Source organism: Phacochoerus africanus, chromosome 2 (genome assembly GCF_016906955.1).
Source record: "Phacochoerus africanus isolate WHEZ1 chromosome 2, ROS_Pafr_v1, whole genome shotgun sequence".
Taxonomy (NCBI): Eukaryota; Metazoa; Chordata; class Mammalia; order Artiodactyla; family Suidae; genus Phacochoerus; species Phacochoerus africanus.
In genome coordinates, this window is record NC_062545.1 from 167968765 (window position 1) to 167988000 (window position 19236).

The window sequence follows — 19236 nt, forward strand, 5'->3', positions numbered from 1 at the left end:
ATGCTGTGATTATAGGCCAGACAAAATGCTAGAGAAAGAGGAGCATGGGAGAAGCCTCAACATGACCACAGCCTGCTTTGTCCTCTGGGAGGCCCATCATGGTCTAGAGATGATGATCTCTGCCAACCGCAGGGTGGTTATGCAATCTCATGAGAATGTGTGTGAAAAAGAACTTTAAAAAGCACCATTAAAAGCATATAAGGGACTATTACTAGTTTACTTATATTTTACCAGCTGGTTGAAGCACAGTTACCCCAGCAAACAACGGACCCCTCAATAGTTGTATTTGGTTCCTGAAATTTTCCTCCTTAGGAAATTTAGTACCTGGGACTCCATTTTTATTGAATTAGTATTAACTGCAGGCAGAGGGGGCAGGCAGAGGGGGGCATTGAAGTGTTTAATACTTTAACTAAGTGGATGTTTTATTAATTTGGTGTCATGTTTTCATAACTTTCTAGAGATGTGGTTTATCCGTGTTAGTTGTGTCAGCAGCCTGCCTCCAGAAAAGGCATTCTTTGACTCTGCTCTTATCTCTTGAAAAACGGTGTTAAAACTTGCATGAATTTGATTTTTCCCAGCGAGCCTTGCTGCCCTGGAAACAGACTGAAGGAACTTTGGAAAAGGTGGAGTCTTCACCCACTCCTGAGTCAGAGGCAAATACTTCAACCACATAATTAAAGTTTTCTTCACAAAATAGGGGATTGTGAGCAGATACTGGCAGGAATCCAAAATTCTAATTTCTGACTATGATTTAATTTCAATTTTAAATAAATCGGTTTTTAATTTAAAAAGAGTGAGCTTCATAACATTAGCAATGATTGCAACATTAAGCCCAGTGTTCACAATCTAGCAATATAAAACATTATTTATATCTGAATCGTAAACAGCCTTTTGAAATGGATTATGGTTTTTCTCCCTATTCTAATACAACCTGGAGGGTACTAAAAAGTGTTGTGTGAAATTAACATTCTGCTGACTTTCGCCTATAAATGAGAAGCGAGCTATTAACATTTGTGTATTTTCATTATGTAAATTGTGTTAACACATGCCCACAAATTGCCACCAGCAATGCAATAATTTTCTCTCAGTGATCATAATGTGTCCAAGTGAGTCATTTTGATTATGACATGCTAATTACATATTGCCTTTTTTCAGATTCAGAAAAACCAGGGATCTTTAATGGTAAGCTTTATGAGTTCAGAAAAAAATTCACTTTTCTTTTTCCTGATGGCTGCTTCCTTTGCATGCTTGAATGCCTTGTTTTAAACTTAGCAAATTGCATTTTGAAGAAAATGCAAACCTTTAACTGCCTGTATTAGATTAGGTACCATTAGAAATAATAGAACATCCTGAGCATCAATGTTTTTATAAGAGTTTGCTGTTGTTGATTAATCTTGCTATATTTTATTGCATTAATGATTTTTTCTTTCCACTCCACTGTAAAGATATTGCATAGAGGCTAATACTTTTTCCTCTCTTCTTTCCCATTGCAGCCTCTCCAGCTTCTGCAGTGCATTGTTGATGAGGTGAGGCATCGTCTTATGTGCTTTCACTCCTAAAGTCATTCCTAATGGTGTGGAAAGCTTATATTTTGTTTCCTAATGAAGCACAATGCCCGACATCCTCGGAGCAAGTTGTGTTGTATGGCTCTGAGCTGTGTTACGTGAACTGGCCTTGTCCTGAATCCTGCTCTTCTGGCCGAGAATCTCTGCCAAAACAGACTGTCCCACAGGCTGGTCCTCCAGGGTATCAAAAGCCCTAAAGACAAAACATGATACTATTAATTTATCCTCTCTCTGGCCAGATGGGGATGGAGCCGGAAATTAAAATGGTATCATTTTTTTTTTCCATGGCAGATATTTAAAGTCATTCAGTAGGCAAGGGTCAGAGTTGAACAGCAGACATAAGCTGGATAAAATTTGTCCTCCTTGCTTTATTTACCCAAAGCATATCAGAGTGCTAAAAGTGTTCAAAAGCTGTAGGTCAACAGTTCAACTTTGATTTCCTAATTAGGTATTTTCCCCAGAATATACTCCTAATTTTTTATGCATTTAACTAATATTCTCACACGTTAAGTCATCCTACCTATCATCATCCTTATCCATCAAGTTTCACTATCCCTTTGCCTCCATGGAGCTAAGCTACCTGCATTTCTTTCTCAATAGACTTTTTCTACTTTTGATTCAGACTTTAAATTCCCTTTTTCTGTAAATTAGTAGTCTTAGAGGATACAAGGCTGATTAAGAAACATTAAAAAAAAAACTTAGTTTTTCAAGGACTTGGGCTTGCCTGCTAGCAATGTTTATTTTTTAAACTTTAATTTTACAATATTTAAAATGCTTGTAATGAAGGCGAAAATGATTCAGATAGGAAAGTTTGAAGGAAAAATTGTAATTCATAATTATTCCTCTCAATTAAACATCTGTATAACCAGTTATGAGATTTGGGAGAAAAATAAAGATCCTCCTAGGAAAAAACCAAAGCATACACATATCGCAATAATAGTAAGAATGAGGCTCCAACATCCTTAATGGCTGCATCAGTCAGTCCATATATCCCTTGCAAGCCATAAACCATGTTAGTGCAGAAATGAAGGCATCGTCCTGAAACAAATGGAGGCCCCATTATCTCACATATCAGGCAGGCCTCCTGGATCTAATAGCTCATCAATATCTTCTGTCATCTTGGATTCCAAAACCATCCTATCCCCATCAGAATCCTCCCAATTAAACTGATTTTCCTGTGGTCCCCCTTCAGGATTGCTTAGGGAAGTACCCAGGGAGACTTGGCCTGCCCAGTCAGATGCACAGCCTACCATGTCTCCTGGGCTCTGCTCTTCTTGGTCTGTCAGGCTCCTGGGCATCACAATGTTCAGATACAGATATCTTCACCAATAAATAGGTACTTCAGAAGTGCTCACTTGAAGGTTTTTTGGGTCAAGTGGGTATTTTCATTCCTTCCTTAGGGTAGCAGTGATTGCTATTAAATTTTAAATATTTTACTTGTTTGATTTGGAGAAAATCTTGAGGCTTTTGAAATTATCATAGGGAGGTATTCTAAGAAGAGAGGTCTGCATGATGAAGGACACTAGCATGTGACTTAGATGAGATGTTTTTGTTACAGCACTTCTTCCTCAGTCGAGAGAAAACTGTGACTTAGACAGCTATTGCCATTTACTCTAAAAACATTAAAATATCTTTTTGATGGAAACTTAGGAAATTCTTTAAAACAAACTTAAGTTGATCCTGGAACCAATCTGGTGTTTGGTAATTAGGAAAGAGTTGATCAGATGACCTTGCCTAGGCAAGGTGTATCATAGCTTCTAAGAGAGAGAGGATTGGTGGGATTCTTTCATTGCTCTGATTGTCCCATGTTCGTCAGATTTCTCATTGCTGTATTACAGTGTTTCTCAAAGGGTAGTCCAAGGACTAACTGCATCAGAATTACCCAAGGCGCATGTTTAAAACACAGATTCTTGGACCCAGATCACTAAATTAGACTTTCTAGGAGTAGAGCCCAAGAATCTACTTTTTCTTAGCTTTCCAAGTAAGTCTTTGCATATTAAAGTATGAAAAACTCTTCTGTAAGGGCTTTTTAGGGCAGAGTCTGCCCATTTAGATCCCAGAGGACAATTAGTTCTCTCTCTCTCTCATTTATATCTGACATTTAGGGCTTCTATTTCTGAGTGAATATAACCCGCCGGGGTTTGAACCATATTACTCCTTGGGCATGGCACATACCCATTATGAAATAGATATCCAAAGACCGTATGTGTTGTTTCTCTTAGGGAAGAGTCAGATCAAAAAAGTACCACTTCTGGAGTTCCTGTCGTGGTGCAGCGGAAACGAATCCAACTAGGAACCACGAGGTTGTGGGTTCGACCCTGGCCTCACTCAGTGGGTTAAGGATCCGGTGTTGCCGTTAGCTGTGGTGTAGGTCACAGACGCGGCTTGAATCTGGCATTGCTGTGGCTCTGGCGTAGGCTGGAGGCTACAGCTCCGATTAGACCCCTAGCCTGGCAACCTCCATATGCTGCAAGTAAGGCCCTAAAAAGGACAAAAAGACCAAGAAAAAAAAAGTACCACTTCTAAGGGAATCTAATTCAAACAAGATGGCTATATTTGGAGTCATGTACAAAATAGCTAAGTAAAGCCCATACATTATTGTTATGTGGCTGCACCTTGACCTCCTAGCATGGGCTGCCACAGATTGAAGAAGTAGTAAAAATAAGATCAGGTGGATAGGAGCCAGCCCTAGAGTGGCCAGAAGTGAGTGTCAGGAGTTGGGAGTCAGGAGGTGGAATCATAGGACAAAGCCAGAGTCAGCTACCACATATGCAAATAGAAGACACCAAAAGTTAAACAGAGGAGTAAGAATCATGAGCATGAAAGTTGGACCACAGAACAGGAACTTGCAGGGTAGCCAAGGTAACAGGAGAATCAAGCTCCAAAGAGAAACCTGGGCAATCCAGTTTCATTGTGGTGGGTACAGTTTACCTGGCTTGGACCTGGCCAATTTAAGACATGAGTGCTGTCTTAGAGACACTGTCTTTGCCTTAGAGTTGCTTCTCTCCAAAGAACTTCTCACTTTAAAACCCCTATATAATCAGGCCCTCTCCAAGTCCCTGAATACCTGAGTTGTAGAGTTCATTGTAAGTGGCATGTGTCTCTGTGTGCCCTGATTGTCACCTTAGCCATCTGATACCTTTGGAAAGTAAGGGGGCTCTTAGTGTCTAGATAAGTGATACTTATTAATTTAAGCTCTGATATCAATGAGAAAATTTGCATTTTTAGAAAGTAATTTTTCTAAAATGTATTTACTCTTGACAGACTATTGACAAAATATAGTGAATATCATTTACTATATTTTGTTTTCTTTTTTTGTTTGTTTGTTTTGGCTTTTTAGGGCCCCACTTGCAGCATATGGAGGTTCCCAGGCTACAGGTCAAATTGGAGCTTAGCTGCTGGCCTACACCACAGCCACAGCAATGCCAGACTCAAGCCATGTCTGCAACCTACACCACAGCTCACGGCAGTGCCGGATCCTTAACCCACTGAGTGAGGCCAGGAATTGGACCTTCATCCTCATGGATGCTAGTCAGATTCATTTCCACTGAGCCATGACAGGAACTCCCATTTAACCTTTTCTTGATGACTCAGGTCCCTGTTTTGGACATGGTACTAAACTAAACTTTGATGTATTGATGCCTTTTAGGCCTGTAGAATTATGTGGGTCTTGCCTTGTTCTTTCACTGAATTTTACCAGTCATTTTGCCTGTGTTTTTGGCCTTGGCATTCAGTGATAATTGGGCCTTTTGAGGTGTATGGAGCCATTTGCTCTCAAACTAAAGGGTCCTACATGGATGTGCTTCTCTACTTGGTGTTTTTCTTGTGTTCTCTCTTGTGATCACCTCTGTTTTCTATGGTCACTCCTCATTCTTGTCAATGACTACTTGCTGCCCTGTGATATGACCATCTTGTCTTCAGTCTTTGCAGTCCTAATAGTGACTCTTGCAAAATCAAAAGGTGCCAAATGAAATCAGATAGCCAGTGGTATGTGTAAGGTCAAATACATTCATCTGAGAAGAGAGATAAAGGCGGATAAAGTAAAATGAATGGGCTTGTGTTCATTCATTCAACAGACAGTTACCAAAAGTGTTCACTGTATGCCAGCCCACATTGACCAGGCTGTGCTCAGGACAGCCTCCAAGTCTAGGGAGAACTAGGCTTCTAGGCAAGGCACCCAGGCCAACCACAGATTAGGTCTGTGAGTAAGGGTAGAAAAGCAGAAGCACAGTCCCAGATCCCAGGCCAGTACAGTGTGCCGGGACTCAGGATGCTATGTAGCAACCTAATGTTCTCCCCAGTGTCTCTGCTCCCAGTTCAGCCGGCAACAAAAGACTGGCCACGCTGGTGATGTGGCAGATGAGAACAGAGCAGTACTATCTGAGCCACCGTATTCCAGCCTGGCTGGAGTCAGCTTGTTGGGGGCCCCAGTGGATTGAGGTGTTGGGAATTACAGAAGCTGAAGTGGGGACTTTCCTCTTGAGCCAGCTCCCCAGGGAGTTCACAGCCTTAGAAAAGACAAGGATACAGAAATGAATAACTATGCTTCATTATAGAGTGCATACTATACAACCCAGAAACAGAAGGGCTTGTTCTGCCAGAAGAGGATTTGTTCTGGGGGTGGACCAGGAGAGGTGAGGTTTAAGCTAGGTCTTAAAGAATGAGTAGACATTTGCAAGGTCAAGGAAGGAAAAAAGTAAATGTTAGAGGGCAAACCATTTTTGAGTTCACACATGTGTTTCAGAGTATTCAGGTTACCTACACCTGGTAGACATCATGGCCTAAGCAGAGGCTCGGTAAGTGCTCCTTGAAGTAAATTAAAATACGAATTTTTCTAGCAGGGCTAGTCCTATAGAAAATGGAATGTGATCTAAATTTGTCTTTTTTTCTACTGGGGACCATCCTGTCCATCTGAAAAGGACTGCTAAGTTCAGAGATCATTGTACAGAAACTTATTTCTGTTTTCTCCTTTAACATTTTTTGGTGAAGTATAACTTACATAAAATTCACTTTTATGGGGGAGATAGATGAGAAGTTTGGGATTAGCAGATACAAACTACTATATATAAAATAGATAAACAACAATCTACTTACTGTATAGCTTCCCTACTGTATAGCAAAGGGAACTATACTCAATATCTTGTAATAAACCATAATGGAAGAGAATCTGAAAAAAATAAAATTAAAGTATGTATATATACCTGAATCACTTTGCTGTACACCAGAAATTAACACAACATTGTAAATCAGCTGTAATTCAGTTTTAAAAATTCACTCTTATAAAGTATAAACTCAGTTCCAGAGCATTTCCATCACTTCATAAAGAAACCCAGTACTTATTAACGGTTCTTTTCTTTTCTCTTTTCTTTTCTTTTCTTTTCCTTCCTTCCTTCCTTCCTTCCTTCCTTCCTTTCTTTCCTTCCTTCCTTCCTTCCTTTCTTTTTCTTTCTTTATTTCTTTCTCCTTCCTTCCTTCCTTCCTTCCTTCTTTCTTTCTTTTTTTCTTTTTTTCTTTCTTTTTTCTTTTTTTCTTTCTTTCTTTCTTTCTTTTTGCTTTTTAGGGCCACACCCACAGCATATGGAAGTTCCCAGACTAGGGGTTGAATTGGAGGTACATCTGCCGGCCTACACCACAGCCACAGCAACACAGAGTCCAAGCCGCATCTGCAACCTGCACCACAACTCACACCACAGTAACGCCAGATCCTTAACCCACTGAGCAAGGCCAAGGATCGAACCCGAATACTCATGGTTCCTAGTTGGGTTTGTTAACCACTGAGCCACGAAGGGAACTCCATTAGCAGTTATTTTTTATTCCTCTCTCCCCTCCATTCCCTGGAAACCTCTAACTAGTCTGCTTTCTGTCTCTATGGATTTCCCTGTTGCGGACATTTTATATAAATTGGACCATGCAGTATCTGGCTCTTTGTGTTCCATTTCTTTCTTTTAGCATTAATGTTTCCTAAGTCCATCCATGTTGTAATATTTATCAATCCTTCATATGTATTTATGGCCAAATAATATTCCATTGTATGGATGTACCACATTTTTGTTTATCTGTTCGTCGTCTGATAAACATTTGGGCTGTTCCCACTTTTTGGCTATTATGAATAATGTTGCTGTGAACATTCGTGTTCAAGTTTTTATGTGGATGTAGGTTTTCAGTTCTCTTGGAAGTAGCTGGAAATGGAATTGCTTGGTCATATGAAAATTCTGTGTTGAACTTTTTAGTGAACTTCTAAACTATATTTCATAGCAATTGCACCATGTTATATTCCCGTCTACAATTTATAAAGGTTCACAGTTCTCCACATTCTTGCCAACACTTGTTATTTTCTGGGTTTTTTTTTTTTTTTAAGGAAAAAAACACTTTCTTGATGGTGTCCTTTTACACAAAAAAGTTTAAAAATTTTTTGTTTTTGGACATTGAAGGCTTTCTGGTTTGGTCAGAGGATAGGAAGCTCAGATCTCTATCCTGTCCCCATCCCACCCATGGCACCTGCATAAAAATCCTAGAGTTCCATAGATTATAGTTTGAAAATCAGTGATTATAGCTAAAAAAAAAAAATCATTCTGCAAACCTGTATTAATCCCAGAGCTCGGTGCTGAGGATAGGCAATGAGTAAGATGCGTTTGCCACCATTGAAGCGTTTCTACTCTAGTCAGGGAGACAGACTAATAAACAGTCATAAGTGAGGAGATAACTTTAAACTGAACTGCAGGTAGTATACGTGGTGTAAGACTTGATGAGCGCTCAGTGGAGCACGTGACTATGATTTTAACCTATTCACATAAATGGGTTTTTTTGATAGGGCATTTTGCAGCTGTATAAATTCTATATATACTAGAAGTGTGGACGAGGTGCTGGGGAAACACAGAGAAGAGAGCTGATAATGAAAGAGGTGATGATCTAACAGGGAGCTCTACAGAGAAGGGAAACCTAAAGGGCCAGAAGCAGTTGGCCCCAGAGTTGCTTGAGGCCCCTGTGGAGTTCAGCATCGCTACAGTGCTTGGCAACGTATTAAAAGAGATGAGGCAACAGCCACTTTTAGAAAGATCTTTGCACATTGTGTCTGAAGGCCTTTGCAGGAATGGAGGGATGGGAGGTGAAAGAATTTTAAGCAGAGGATCAACAGAGCCTGATTCGTGTTTTAGAAAAATCACTCTGACAGGGTTTCGGAAGGTAGCTTGGGAAGGACAGGAACTTATTGTGCTGATAGTCCTGATCAGAAGTTATGCTTTTAATTAGCATGTTTGAAGGGTATTTAGGAAATAGAATAAACTGAATTTGGTAAGTAATTGGATGTAGAGGAGGGTGGATAGGTGGGGTCATAGAAGAAACATCTGGCTTGAGCTTTTAAGCCCTCACTGAGATGGGGCACACACACACTGCACTGGCATTTTCTTCAGAGGACAGCATCAAGCACCTCATTCAAAACTATAAACGTTCCTGGGAGTTCTCATTGTGGCATAGCGGAAAAAAATCCAACTAAATATGCATGAGGATACAGATTCAGTCCCTGGCCTCGCTCAATGGGTTAAGGATCCGGCGTTGCCATAAGCTGTTATATAGATTCCAGACACAGCTCAGATCTGCTGTTGCTGTGGCTGTGGTATAAGCTGGCAGCTGAAGCTCCAATTCAACCCCTGGTCTGGGAACTTCCATGTGCTGCAGATGCAGCCCTAAAAAGAAAACACACACACACAAAGTAACAAAAAAAATCCACTATGTCAATTCCTGTGACCCAGTTATAAGAAGTCTATCAACTAGACTCTAAGTTCTCAGGCTTTTTGTTTCTATCTTCCTAGTACTCACCTAAGTATAGTGGTCACTCACAAATATTTGTTGAATGAAATCTATGCGTAATTGTAAGAACTTACTACTTCTTTTTTCAAGATCTCAGAAGAACAAAAAGTAATAGTATATGATGAGGAGATACTTAGCTGATAGGTGTGGTCTTTTATCAAAATTCAGAAGTCTAGCCTTAACCTTTATGGCTTACAGAATGTTCTGCAGTGTTTCCCACAACACTCCATTTTATAGATGAGAAAACTGAGGGACAAAGGCTAGGGCTCTTTTTACTATACTATAATCGTCCTGGATGGAATCAAAAAATGACAGCTGAACATTTCGGCATCTGAGGGAGAGATTATGTTTAAAATTGTAAAAGAAGACAATTTAGAAAGCTCTGCAAGCGTGCCCTGAGGGCAGGAGTATGTTGCAATACAGTTCAGTTTTGCTGTCTATAAGAGTGACTCCATGTCTTTAAAAAAGAATTGAGGAGTTCCCTTGTGGTGCATTAGGTTAAGGGTCCACATTGTCGCTGCTATGGCATGGGTTCAGTCCCTGGCCTGGGAACTTCCAAATGTCATGGGTAAAGCCAAAAAGAAAGAAAGAGGAGTTCCCGTGGTGGCGCAGTGGTTAACGAATCTGACTAGGAACCATGAGGTTGCGGGTTCGATCCCTGGCCTTGCTCGGTGGGTTGAGGATCTGGCGTTGCCGTGAGCTGTGGTGTAGGTGGCAGACGCAGCTCGGATCCTGAGTTGCTGTGGCTGTGGCATAGGCCAGCGGCTACAGCTCCGATTCGACCCCTAGCCTGGGAACCTCCATATGCCGCGAGAGCGGCCCAAGAAATGGCAAAAAGACAAAAAAAAAAAGAAAAAAAGAATGAATCAATTGACTTTTGTTCTGCATATTCTGTGTAATTTGTCAGGGAAGAGATTGACTCTGAAACCACTATTATCTTTAAAAAATTCATTCATGCAGAATCACTCATACTTGGACAGGTGAACTAAGGGCTGGTTAGCTGAGAAGCTGCTGGGCTAGGAACATCGCAGGTGCTCTCTGAGGGAGGTGAGGGGGTGGGGATGTGAAAGTGGTTGTCTAATAATATCTCCCTGAAATTCAAAAAGTGGTGTTAACCAACTCCAGAGGGAATAATATCCATTCATTTTTTTGCCTGAGGAACTCTGCCGTGATTCTGACTTAGGAAGTTAAAAAAAGTAAAAGGAGCACCCGCCATTTCTCCTGTTCCCAGCATCCTAGGATGGCCTTTTCCTTTCACACACATAACTGCCAGTAGTTTAAAGTGAGACGAGACTCAGTGGCTGATGGCCAGAGCTGTCCGGTGACCTGTGCAAGTCTAGAGCTTCCGACCGCAGTGACTAATACCCCAAGCACTTGCATAAATGGGTGTTGATGATGTAGGATTTTGTGTTATTTGTAACTCATATGAGTTAATAACTGGGAGGCATTAGAAACCTGGTAAGTTAATACAAGTGGATACACAATAGTCTTGTCCTCCAGTGATACTGTTAACTAGACCTTTGTCTCCTAGTGTTGAGAGTATATAATTGAGATCCTGAAAGCCGATATTCCTCTTTTATGTAAGGCAACCTTTAGAAACCTAGTACCTCCTTTGAGAAGTCCAGTATATTTAAATTAATGCAGTTTGATTGGTCTGCAGATTGAAGATAGGTTAGCATTAAGGCCGTGATTCCTGTAGTAATTACTTTTTCTATTGGTAATAAGTGTTTCTTTAGAAATGACATTAACATTCTACCAAAACACAGCAGTAATCCAAAAGTTAATGTTCTGTTCATTTATAATTATATTTAATTCATATTTATGAGTTGTTGGGAGGAAGGAGAAAGAAGGAAGTTTTAAAAATGTAGCAGAAGAAACAAGTTAAAGGCAGAAATTTTCCTGATAGTGTGAAGAATGAATAAAGTCACTTAAAGTGGGAAAAAATATTTTTTAAAATACAGTTATATAAAATCAGATTTTTAGCTACTGCTGAAAAAAATATATTTTTATTATTTCCTGGTGGTACTGAGTGAATTCAGTGGACAGACTTTCTCCATTTCTTTTTTACTAATCAAAATATTAGTGTCAACATCCCTATGATCTTGCTCTCAGTATGTCAATTAGATTTGGAGTTCTTTTAAACCAGGGAAAATTCTACATCTTTAGACAGTCATTGAACAAGTAGCTTTGTGTTGTTTTCTTTTAATTGTCCACGAAGCTGATGTATTATTAATGAATTAATTTCTTGGTGTCGATGGCCCATGAATAGCGATCTGTGAATGGGCAGTTGCCTAGTGGGGCCGGTTTTGGCTGCTGTCATTTAACATGTGTTGCTCTATTGTGAAGTCTTATCCAGCCGTAGGACAATGCTCGTTTAATCCACCATGATGGGACCTACACACCCTGAGCCCAAGTTGGATGCCAGGGTCAGTTGCTCAGCAGCTCGGGCTGGGGCACTGCTCTGCCTCACTGCCTAGTTGCTGTAATCATTTTGCCTGCCGTTAATTTTCCCTAAACCAGGGAAAACACGTCTGTGAGCAGTGCAAATGTTCTCAAAAGAGATTCCAAACGGGTCGGCTGGGGTGTTGCCTCCATTCCAGAATGGAGGCAGCATTCCAGGGAGTATAAGTTTCTTCCTTCCTCCTGGAAATGGAAGCGTCTGGGCCCACGAGATCCCTGATGTTCTGAGGTCCAGAGTAGCAGATGGCATTATGATTTTCCAAATCCTGATGAATGTTCTAACTGAACTTGTTCATTTCACAGTATGTAGTTCTGTGTTTTTCACTTCCTCTCCCTTCCTCCCTCCCTGTTCCTCTCTTTGTTCCTCTCATATTGACTAATTTTAAGCTGATGCAGTATCTCCTTTAGCCAGCTTTAAATTACCTTCTCTCTGTGTTTATTGTATGGAACCAGGTATGGCACGGTTTCATATAATTCTCAGCTTCCAAGTTGTAACTGGCATAACCTCTGAATTTGTTTCTGAAAATGTGTAAGCTGGAGTTCCTGTCGTGGCACAGCGGAAACAAATCTGACTGGTAACCATGAGGCTGCAGATTCAATCCCTGGCCTTGCTCAGTGGGTTAAGGATCTGGCGTTGCCATGAGCTGTGGTGTAGGTTGCAGACGCAGTTCGGATCCTGCGTTGCTGTGGCATAGACCGACAGCTGTAGCTCCGACTAGACCTCTAGCCTGAGAATCTCCATATGCCGTGGGTGCTGCCCTAAAAAGAAAAAAAAAAAGAAAAGAAAAAGTAAAAATGTGTAAGCAAATACCACTAACACTCCTACACCGTGCAGCCACTGGGAGTTCTCTTTCCCCTGTATCTATAGCTGGCAGCGCAGGTGGCAAATGGCAGTGATTATTTTAACTACCAGTCGAGTGCCTGTTCAGGAGGACACACAGTGTGGCAATGTAGACTTTGGATTTCAGCAGGTTCCACGGTTCTGACTGGATAGTGTTATGGCTTGTTGATTTTTCAGGACACTGACCTGCCAGGTTCTTGCCCTTGAACGATATGTGGATGGAGTTCAGCTGTTTCAGTGTTAACCCTTTACCTGTGAAAAGAGGAATAACGCCTTTCATTAGAAAACTGTTAAGAGTGATCTTTCACTCCTGGATTTTCCTCTTGTGTTTTTGTTTAATATAGTTTACGATCTACCTTTAAGATTGCTTTTAATCAGCATTTCTACACATAGAACCAGGTTTGAACACCTGTGTGTATATTAACATTATGATTTAGGTCCCGGATCAAATGTGTAGCTGGACTTTTCCTGAGGAGAAAAAAAATTGACCTTACCAGTGTATGAAATTCAAACACTATACAGGGACAAGGTAAAAAACCACAGGTAGGAATTGCTGAATAATTACCTTTAGACCAGCCTGAGCAGGAGGCTTCCCACGAGGGTGAGCTCATTTAATGGTTCCTAAAACTCAATCTCGTGGATGTCAATGGTCATGCTTGATTATTTGCAGCAGTGTTTTATGAAAAAGCAATAGAAATGCATTGGGAGGTTACAGAGAGAAACTCGGACAATAACGGGTTTTACTTTTGTAAATGAAATCCCCTTGGTCTGAGACAAGCATGTCTTTTGCTGCTCAGCCTAAGCCATTGAAAAGGGAAGTGTGGGTGAATGTTAGTGTGTGTGTGTCTTGTGTGTTCTGTTCACATAGGCATGTCTAAATAATACTATGCATGATAGCTTATGACCAACAAGAGACCTAAAAGAAAAAGAAAAAGGATGCTCACTGGCTTCGGAAAGGAAGCAATTACAAATATGGTTTAAGACATTAATTCAGTTTCCAGTTTCCACCTACCTATTTTCAAGGAATTTTGTAAAACACCAAGATCTTTGCCATATGCTTAGAAAATCTCTAAGTAAATGTAAATCTCTTAAATGGCAAAAAACAATGAAGGGTTAGTTTGGACACAAATGACCAAGTCTGTTTCTCTTCTCTCTTATGTCAGTACTGAAGAACTGCCAAAACGTTTAGGAGAAAAAGAAAATAGCAAAATATCTGTATAATCTCAAATTTTGGAGATTCCTTTAGACTTGTTCACTTATACTTTTGTGTTTTTTATAAGCCATCTAGTTGTGATGTTCTCTTGGCTAATAGCTGGTTGTCCCATGGTTTAAAGGTTTACAGGTAAGATGAGTATTTTGGTGGCAAAATTCAGGCCTTTTGCCCCTGGTTCCAGGCCCATCTGAGACAAGTTAAATGAGCTGCTACTGTCAGCCAGGACCCAGTAGACAGAACTTCACACCAAAATGCCCACACAGGTAATTTGTCACGTCTGGCAACCCAGAGCATGAGGGTGACCCAGTGTGGAAATTGAATCATCTTTCACTTTCTCTGCCCAAGGCTTGCTGTGGAGTGGGATGAGTAAGAGAAAGCTTCTCTGGTCTCCAGCTGAGGAGGGTCAGAGGTTCCTTTTCTGATGACATCCATCTGCAAGCCTCCCTAAATTCAAAGCTGCTTTCTCACCCCAGTGTTGTCTGTTATAACACCCTGCATATTAGGTCAGTTCCATCTGCATTGTGAAATCAAAAATACACTTAATGTCAAAATACTGATTGTTTCCTGACAGCGACAGCCTGGCCACATTTTTAAGTAAACTAAGTATTTTGAGCAAGCATTGGTTGAATCTGTACAAGTGTGTACAGATTCACTTGTATCTTAACTGGGCTGAGTCCTCTGACTGGGTACTGGTCTATCCATTTCCCATCTTTCTCTCTCTGATGGGATGTGACTGCCTTTTTTTTCCTGGCTACAATCTGTTATAGCAGAAACTTATAGATATGAATATTGAAGACCTTCAAAATATTAAAACTGAGCTAATTTCCCAGCACCTACCATTGGGTTACACTTTGGACAGGTAGATTTTCGCTTTGTAGATTAACTTCAGTGGAGATCTTTAAAGATGAGGGTCCAATTTTTTTTTTTTTAAATTCTTGTGTCTTTTTTTTCCCAAAAACAAACTAGATTTCTTCTGCAGTGAAGAGAAGACTTGTCCTGTGGATTCTGCCAGTTGTCTCACAAAGATACTATTTTAAGGCAGTGAACAGTAGAGGATCAAAAACCAATTTGGGATCTAACAAAGTAAAATGCTGTCCTGTCTGATGGAAGCCACTGGAACCACAAACAACCTTTGATCCCAGCATTATGAATAGACATGGAGCTGTTTAGGAGAGCTGTGGCAATTAGGATGAACCCCAGTGGGTAGGGCCGGAAATTGTTGGGCCAGGCCAAAGGACCATTAGGCTTAAATTAAAAAAAATTATTTTTAGGAGTTCCCGTTGTGGCGCAGTGGTTAACGAATCCGACTAGGAACCATGAGGTTGCGGGTTCGATCCCTGCCCTTGCTCAGTGGGTTAACGATCCGGCGTTGCCGTGAGCTGTGGTGTAGGTTGCAGACGCGGCTCGCATCCCGCGTTGCTGTGGCTCTGGCGTAGGCCGGTGGCTACAGCTCCGATTCGACCCCTAGCCTGGGAACCTCCATATGCCGCGGGAGCGGCCCAAGAAATAGCAACAACAACAACAAAAAGGACAAAAAAAAATTATTTTTAGGCATTCCCACTGTGGTGCATTGGGTTACAGATCCAACTGCAGCAGCTCAGGTCACCGCTGAAGCACAGGTTCAATCCCCAGCCTGGTGTAGTGGGTTAAGGATCCAGTGTTGCCGCAGCTATGGCATAGGTCTCCACTGCAGTTCAGACTTGATCCTGGCTTGGGAACTTCCATGTGCCAAGCCTGCCGCAAAAAAAAAAAAATTGAGATATTGGAGCATAACTCTCAGTACTAGACAGACTACAGGAGATTTTCTGATATCAAGTCTAGAAATAGGCTGTTAAAACTATTAAGAAGTCTGTCATATTTCATTTAACTTACCTAATTTAATCTAACCACAGCACAGCTGACCTCAGATTCACCAGTGTGCCTTTGATATTTTTGAGAAGTTGTCTTTCTACCTTCCTTATGTTTTACTGCCAATAGGTATAAAATTTTGATATCAAGGAATGTGTTTTGCACAAAGAGAAGGGAACATGACACCGATTGAGATGTTCAAGGCCCCTTCACCTCAGGTGCTCTCTGGAAATGAGGAAGGAAGGAAGTAGGAGAACAAAGATATCTCACAGCCTTCCAGACTCTAAATAGTTTCTTCCCCATCACTCTTAGGGGTGCATGTCTTATCCCCCTGAATAATACAGAGATTCTTCCAGTGTATGGATTAAGTATCAGTCATCCTGCAATGCCATGCCAGTGCCTTTGACATGATGGTCAATAAAATTGTTTACTGAATGAACCAATAGGTACTGAATGATTGTATCATTTTTTACAGTATTTTGTGTCCATGCCCTATTAGTACACCTATTAATTAACCACCACATCATTGTTAGTTTCCATTGCCATCTTTAATTATGAATTAGAGGCAGAAATTAAACCCTCTAAGTATATTTTTAAAGCCAAGATTCCTCAACTTTTTCCCCATTGAATAGTTATGCCCAGGCTTCTCCATTATACAAAGCAGAGCTCCACTAAAAATCTGGACCTCGTGAATTTTTAAAAAATAGCTCCCTGCGTTTATACTTTTAAACTCCCTATTTTGACATCATTTTAGATACACATGCAGTTGGAAGAAATAATATGGAGAGGTCCTGTGTACCCTTCATCCAGTGGCCCCTGGTGGTAACAGTTCATAGGATAGTACAATATTAGAACTGGGAAATTGACACTGATATATTCCACTGAATTTATTCAGATTCTGCCAATTTTACATGCACTCTGTGAGTGTGTGTGTGCATGAACATTAATAACACAGATCTTTAAAGCCAAGAAACATCATAGTTTAAAAAAAAAAAACTATGCCTTCAAAATAATGATCTCTCTTTTAAGTAAGTTATTTCAAACGCATTTTTCTCATTTATGTCTTCCGTACTTGGAATATCCAGTGTACCAGCCTGCTCTCAAGGCCATAAAGTATAGTTACGGGCACACTTACTCTGCAAGTGAACCAGCAGCGGCCGTGGTTGGAGTTGGACCTCCTTCGCCCTCCTCCCCTCCCCCACCTCATTGCTGGTACGCACGCATTCAGATTTTCTGCTGCTTACCTTTTTTTATGCTTGAGTACCTTGCTGACAAGTGCTAATAACAAAATACCCAGAGAGAGTCCAGTTGGAGTTAGCATACATTAAACATTCTGAACTTGTCCTTTTGCTCATAGATTGTGCATAATTAATAATTAAATAGTTTCCGTTGTAATGGGTTGACCTTCCTGAACTGTTCATTATTCACCAAGCAAAGGCATCACTCAACTTTCTTCCCGTTGTCCTTCGCTGTTCTCTTGTGTGCTGCCTGCTTATGTTAGCAGAAGAGGCTGACCAGGTAGTTCCTGAAACCTCTGAGACTTGGAGACCGCCCTCCATGGTGACCAGAATTGCTTACTGAAATGGTCTGCAGTAGCTGTTTTATAGAACAGTTGCCTGCTCCCGGCTTGGGTCCCTGTAGCAGGACTAAAGCTGATTCGGAACCAGAATCTCAGGTCAAGGCTTTTGGTTAAGGTTGTGTCCACTGTTTCAGTCCATACCGCCGTACTTAGAAGTTCAACAGGGAAGCATCCCCCACAAGCCCTCTAGGTGAAATATGGCACCTGCGATCTTGGAGTGATTTCTGTGAATGATTTAGAGTCTGTTTCAGCCAGTACTGAGAGTTACTGGTGTAGCTGCTTCTCTAATTCATGTTTACATTTTTGAAATGCTTTTCTTCATCTTACCTGAAATCCATGTTCCACAGAGGACATTTTTGAAAAGTAGCAGCGGTGACTTCATGAGACCCTCTGAACGCCTCCCTGGACTTGGGTCTGTCTTGCTCTCACCCCTCGGTGATTGACTGCTTTCCGTGCCTGGGAGCCACGGAGACACTGGAAGGGCTTTACTGTGAGCCTCCCTCCCGCTTTTGCACCAATTGCAATTAGTTAACGAATTAGGCACGTTCTCGGTGGTTTCATACATCCTGATCTAAACTCCCTTCTAATTTTACTTGCTTAAAAATGAGAAAAGTGTGCTTAAAAATCCTCTGGTGTGGTGAACACCATTAGGCCTCTTCATTTGCCTTCTTTGGGATGTTAACAGCCTCATGCTTTTGTGGAGTTGAAGGCTCTCAAAGGACTACACTCTGCCCCTGTGTTTGTCAGTTTCCTGAATCTCAGAAAATTCTCCTCTGAGATACACAAGAGACATGGATTTTCAAATGAAAAGAAATATCTCTCATTCTGCATGTGAGATTAGAATTTCCCCCTGCATCTTTGATGACTGATTCTTTCCAGGCACCACGGAGATGAGAATTCACTCTCTATGGTTCTTGCAAAGGCGACTTGGGTTGGCATTTTCACAAGTGAAATAAATTATTCATGGGTACCACCCAGTGTTCCTTAGTTTTATATTATGAGGAACTTAACGGGCTACAATATCAGGTCTTAAATAAAATTAACTACCCATGCAAAGATGTCACAGTTTCCTCATTTTGTTTCTCATCCATGTTAAAGTGACATCTTCATCAAGTTGCCTAGTCTATAATTCATTAATTTACTCTTCATATCATACTTTGAAATGAGACCCACATTAACGTCATGTTTTACACCAGGATCATTGTAGAAAACCAGTCTAGAATTTTAACCATCTTTGTAAATATTCAGTATATAGGCCTCCAGGAGGCTTTTATTTTCCTAAACATTCATTTTAAAACAAGTACTATTCAGACACTTGCAGTGCTACAGCTTCCCAAAAAATTTCAGAAAGGAGTGACTTAGAGAACTACCTGATCAGAGTCCATAATTTTTGTACCTCAGACTTTGAACTATCTTTTTATTAGCAGTATTTGAGACAGCAAGATGTCATTTCTTGAACTAGGACTTGCAGACTCTTGCAGGCTTGGTGAAATATATGGCTTTCCTAAAACAAACCGGGCTGAAATTGATATCATGTTTTATTTTTGCTCTTCAAACTGATAGGACTTCTGTGACCATTTTATAGTACCTTTATCGAGGACTTGTCACGTTATTGCGTGCCGTGTTTCTTTTGAGCAGACTGTTTCATCAGCCCCCCGTTTTTCATGTCCTCTCTATGTAATGCCTGCATGTAATCCTTTGAACTTGGCAAGATTCTATTTCACTCCCATTTTCCTTTGTTTTCCTTTCCTCTTGGAAGCCTTTCACTACTGATGAGAATTTTAAGTTTATGATTACTAACCTTCCCCTTCTCTGGATGAATAGAGTAAATTCAAAAGGACAGATATTCCAAAAGTAAGAAACATTTGGTTTACATTCCTTTTCTTTAAACATCTTCAAAAAAAAAAATTTTTTTTTTTTTGGC

At 40.7% G+C, this 19236-nt stretch overlaps 1 protein-coding gene across 5 annotated transcripts in view; it reads left to right on the forward strand.

The window, feature by feature from the left end:
• The window catches only part of MAP2K5 (mitogen-activated protein kinase kinase 5), a 273914-nt gene that overhangs the window by 209454 nt on the left and 45224 nt on the right, over positions 1 to 19236 (forward strand). For 3 of the 5 annotated variants that reach the window (XM_047767144.1, XM_047767148.1, XM_047767145.1), the window contains 3 exons: positions 579 to 623; positions 1156 to 1182; positions 1494 to 1526. In XM_047767144.1, the coding sequence (XP_047623100.1) occupies positions 579 to 623; positions 1156 to 1182; positions 1494 to 1526 (105 nt within the window). The remainder of the gene's footprint in view (positions 1 to 578; positions 624 to 1155; positions 1183 to 1493; positions 1527 to 19236) is intronic. The other 2 variants (XM_047767146.1, XM_047767147.1) reach the window with 1 other exon arrangement.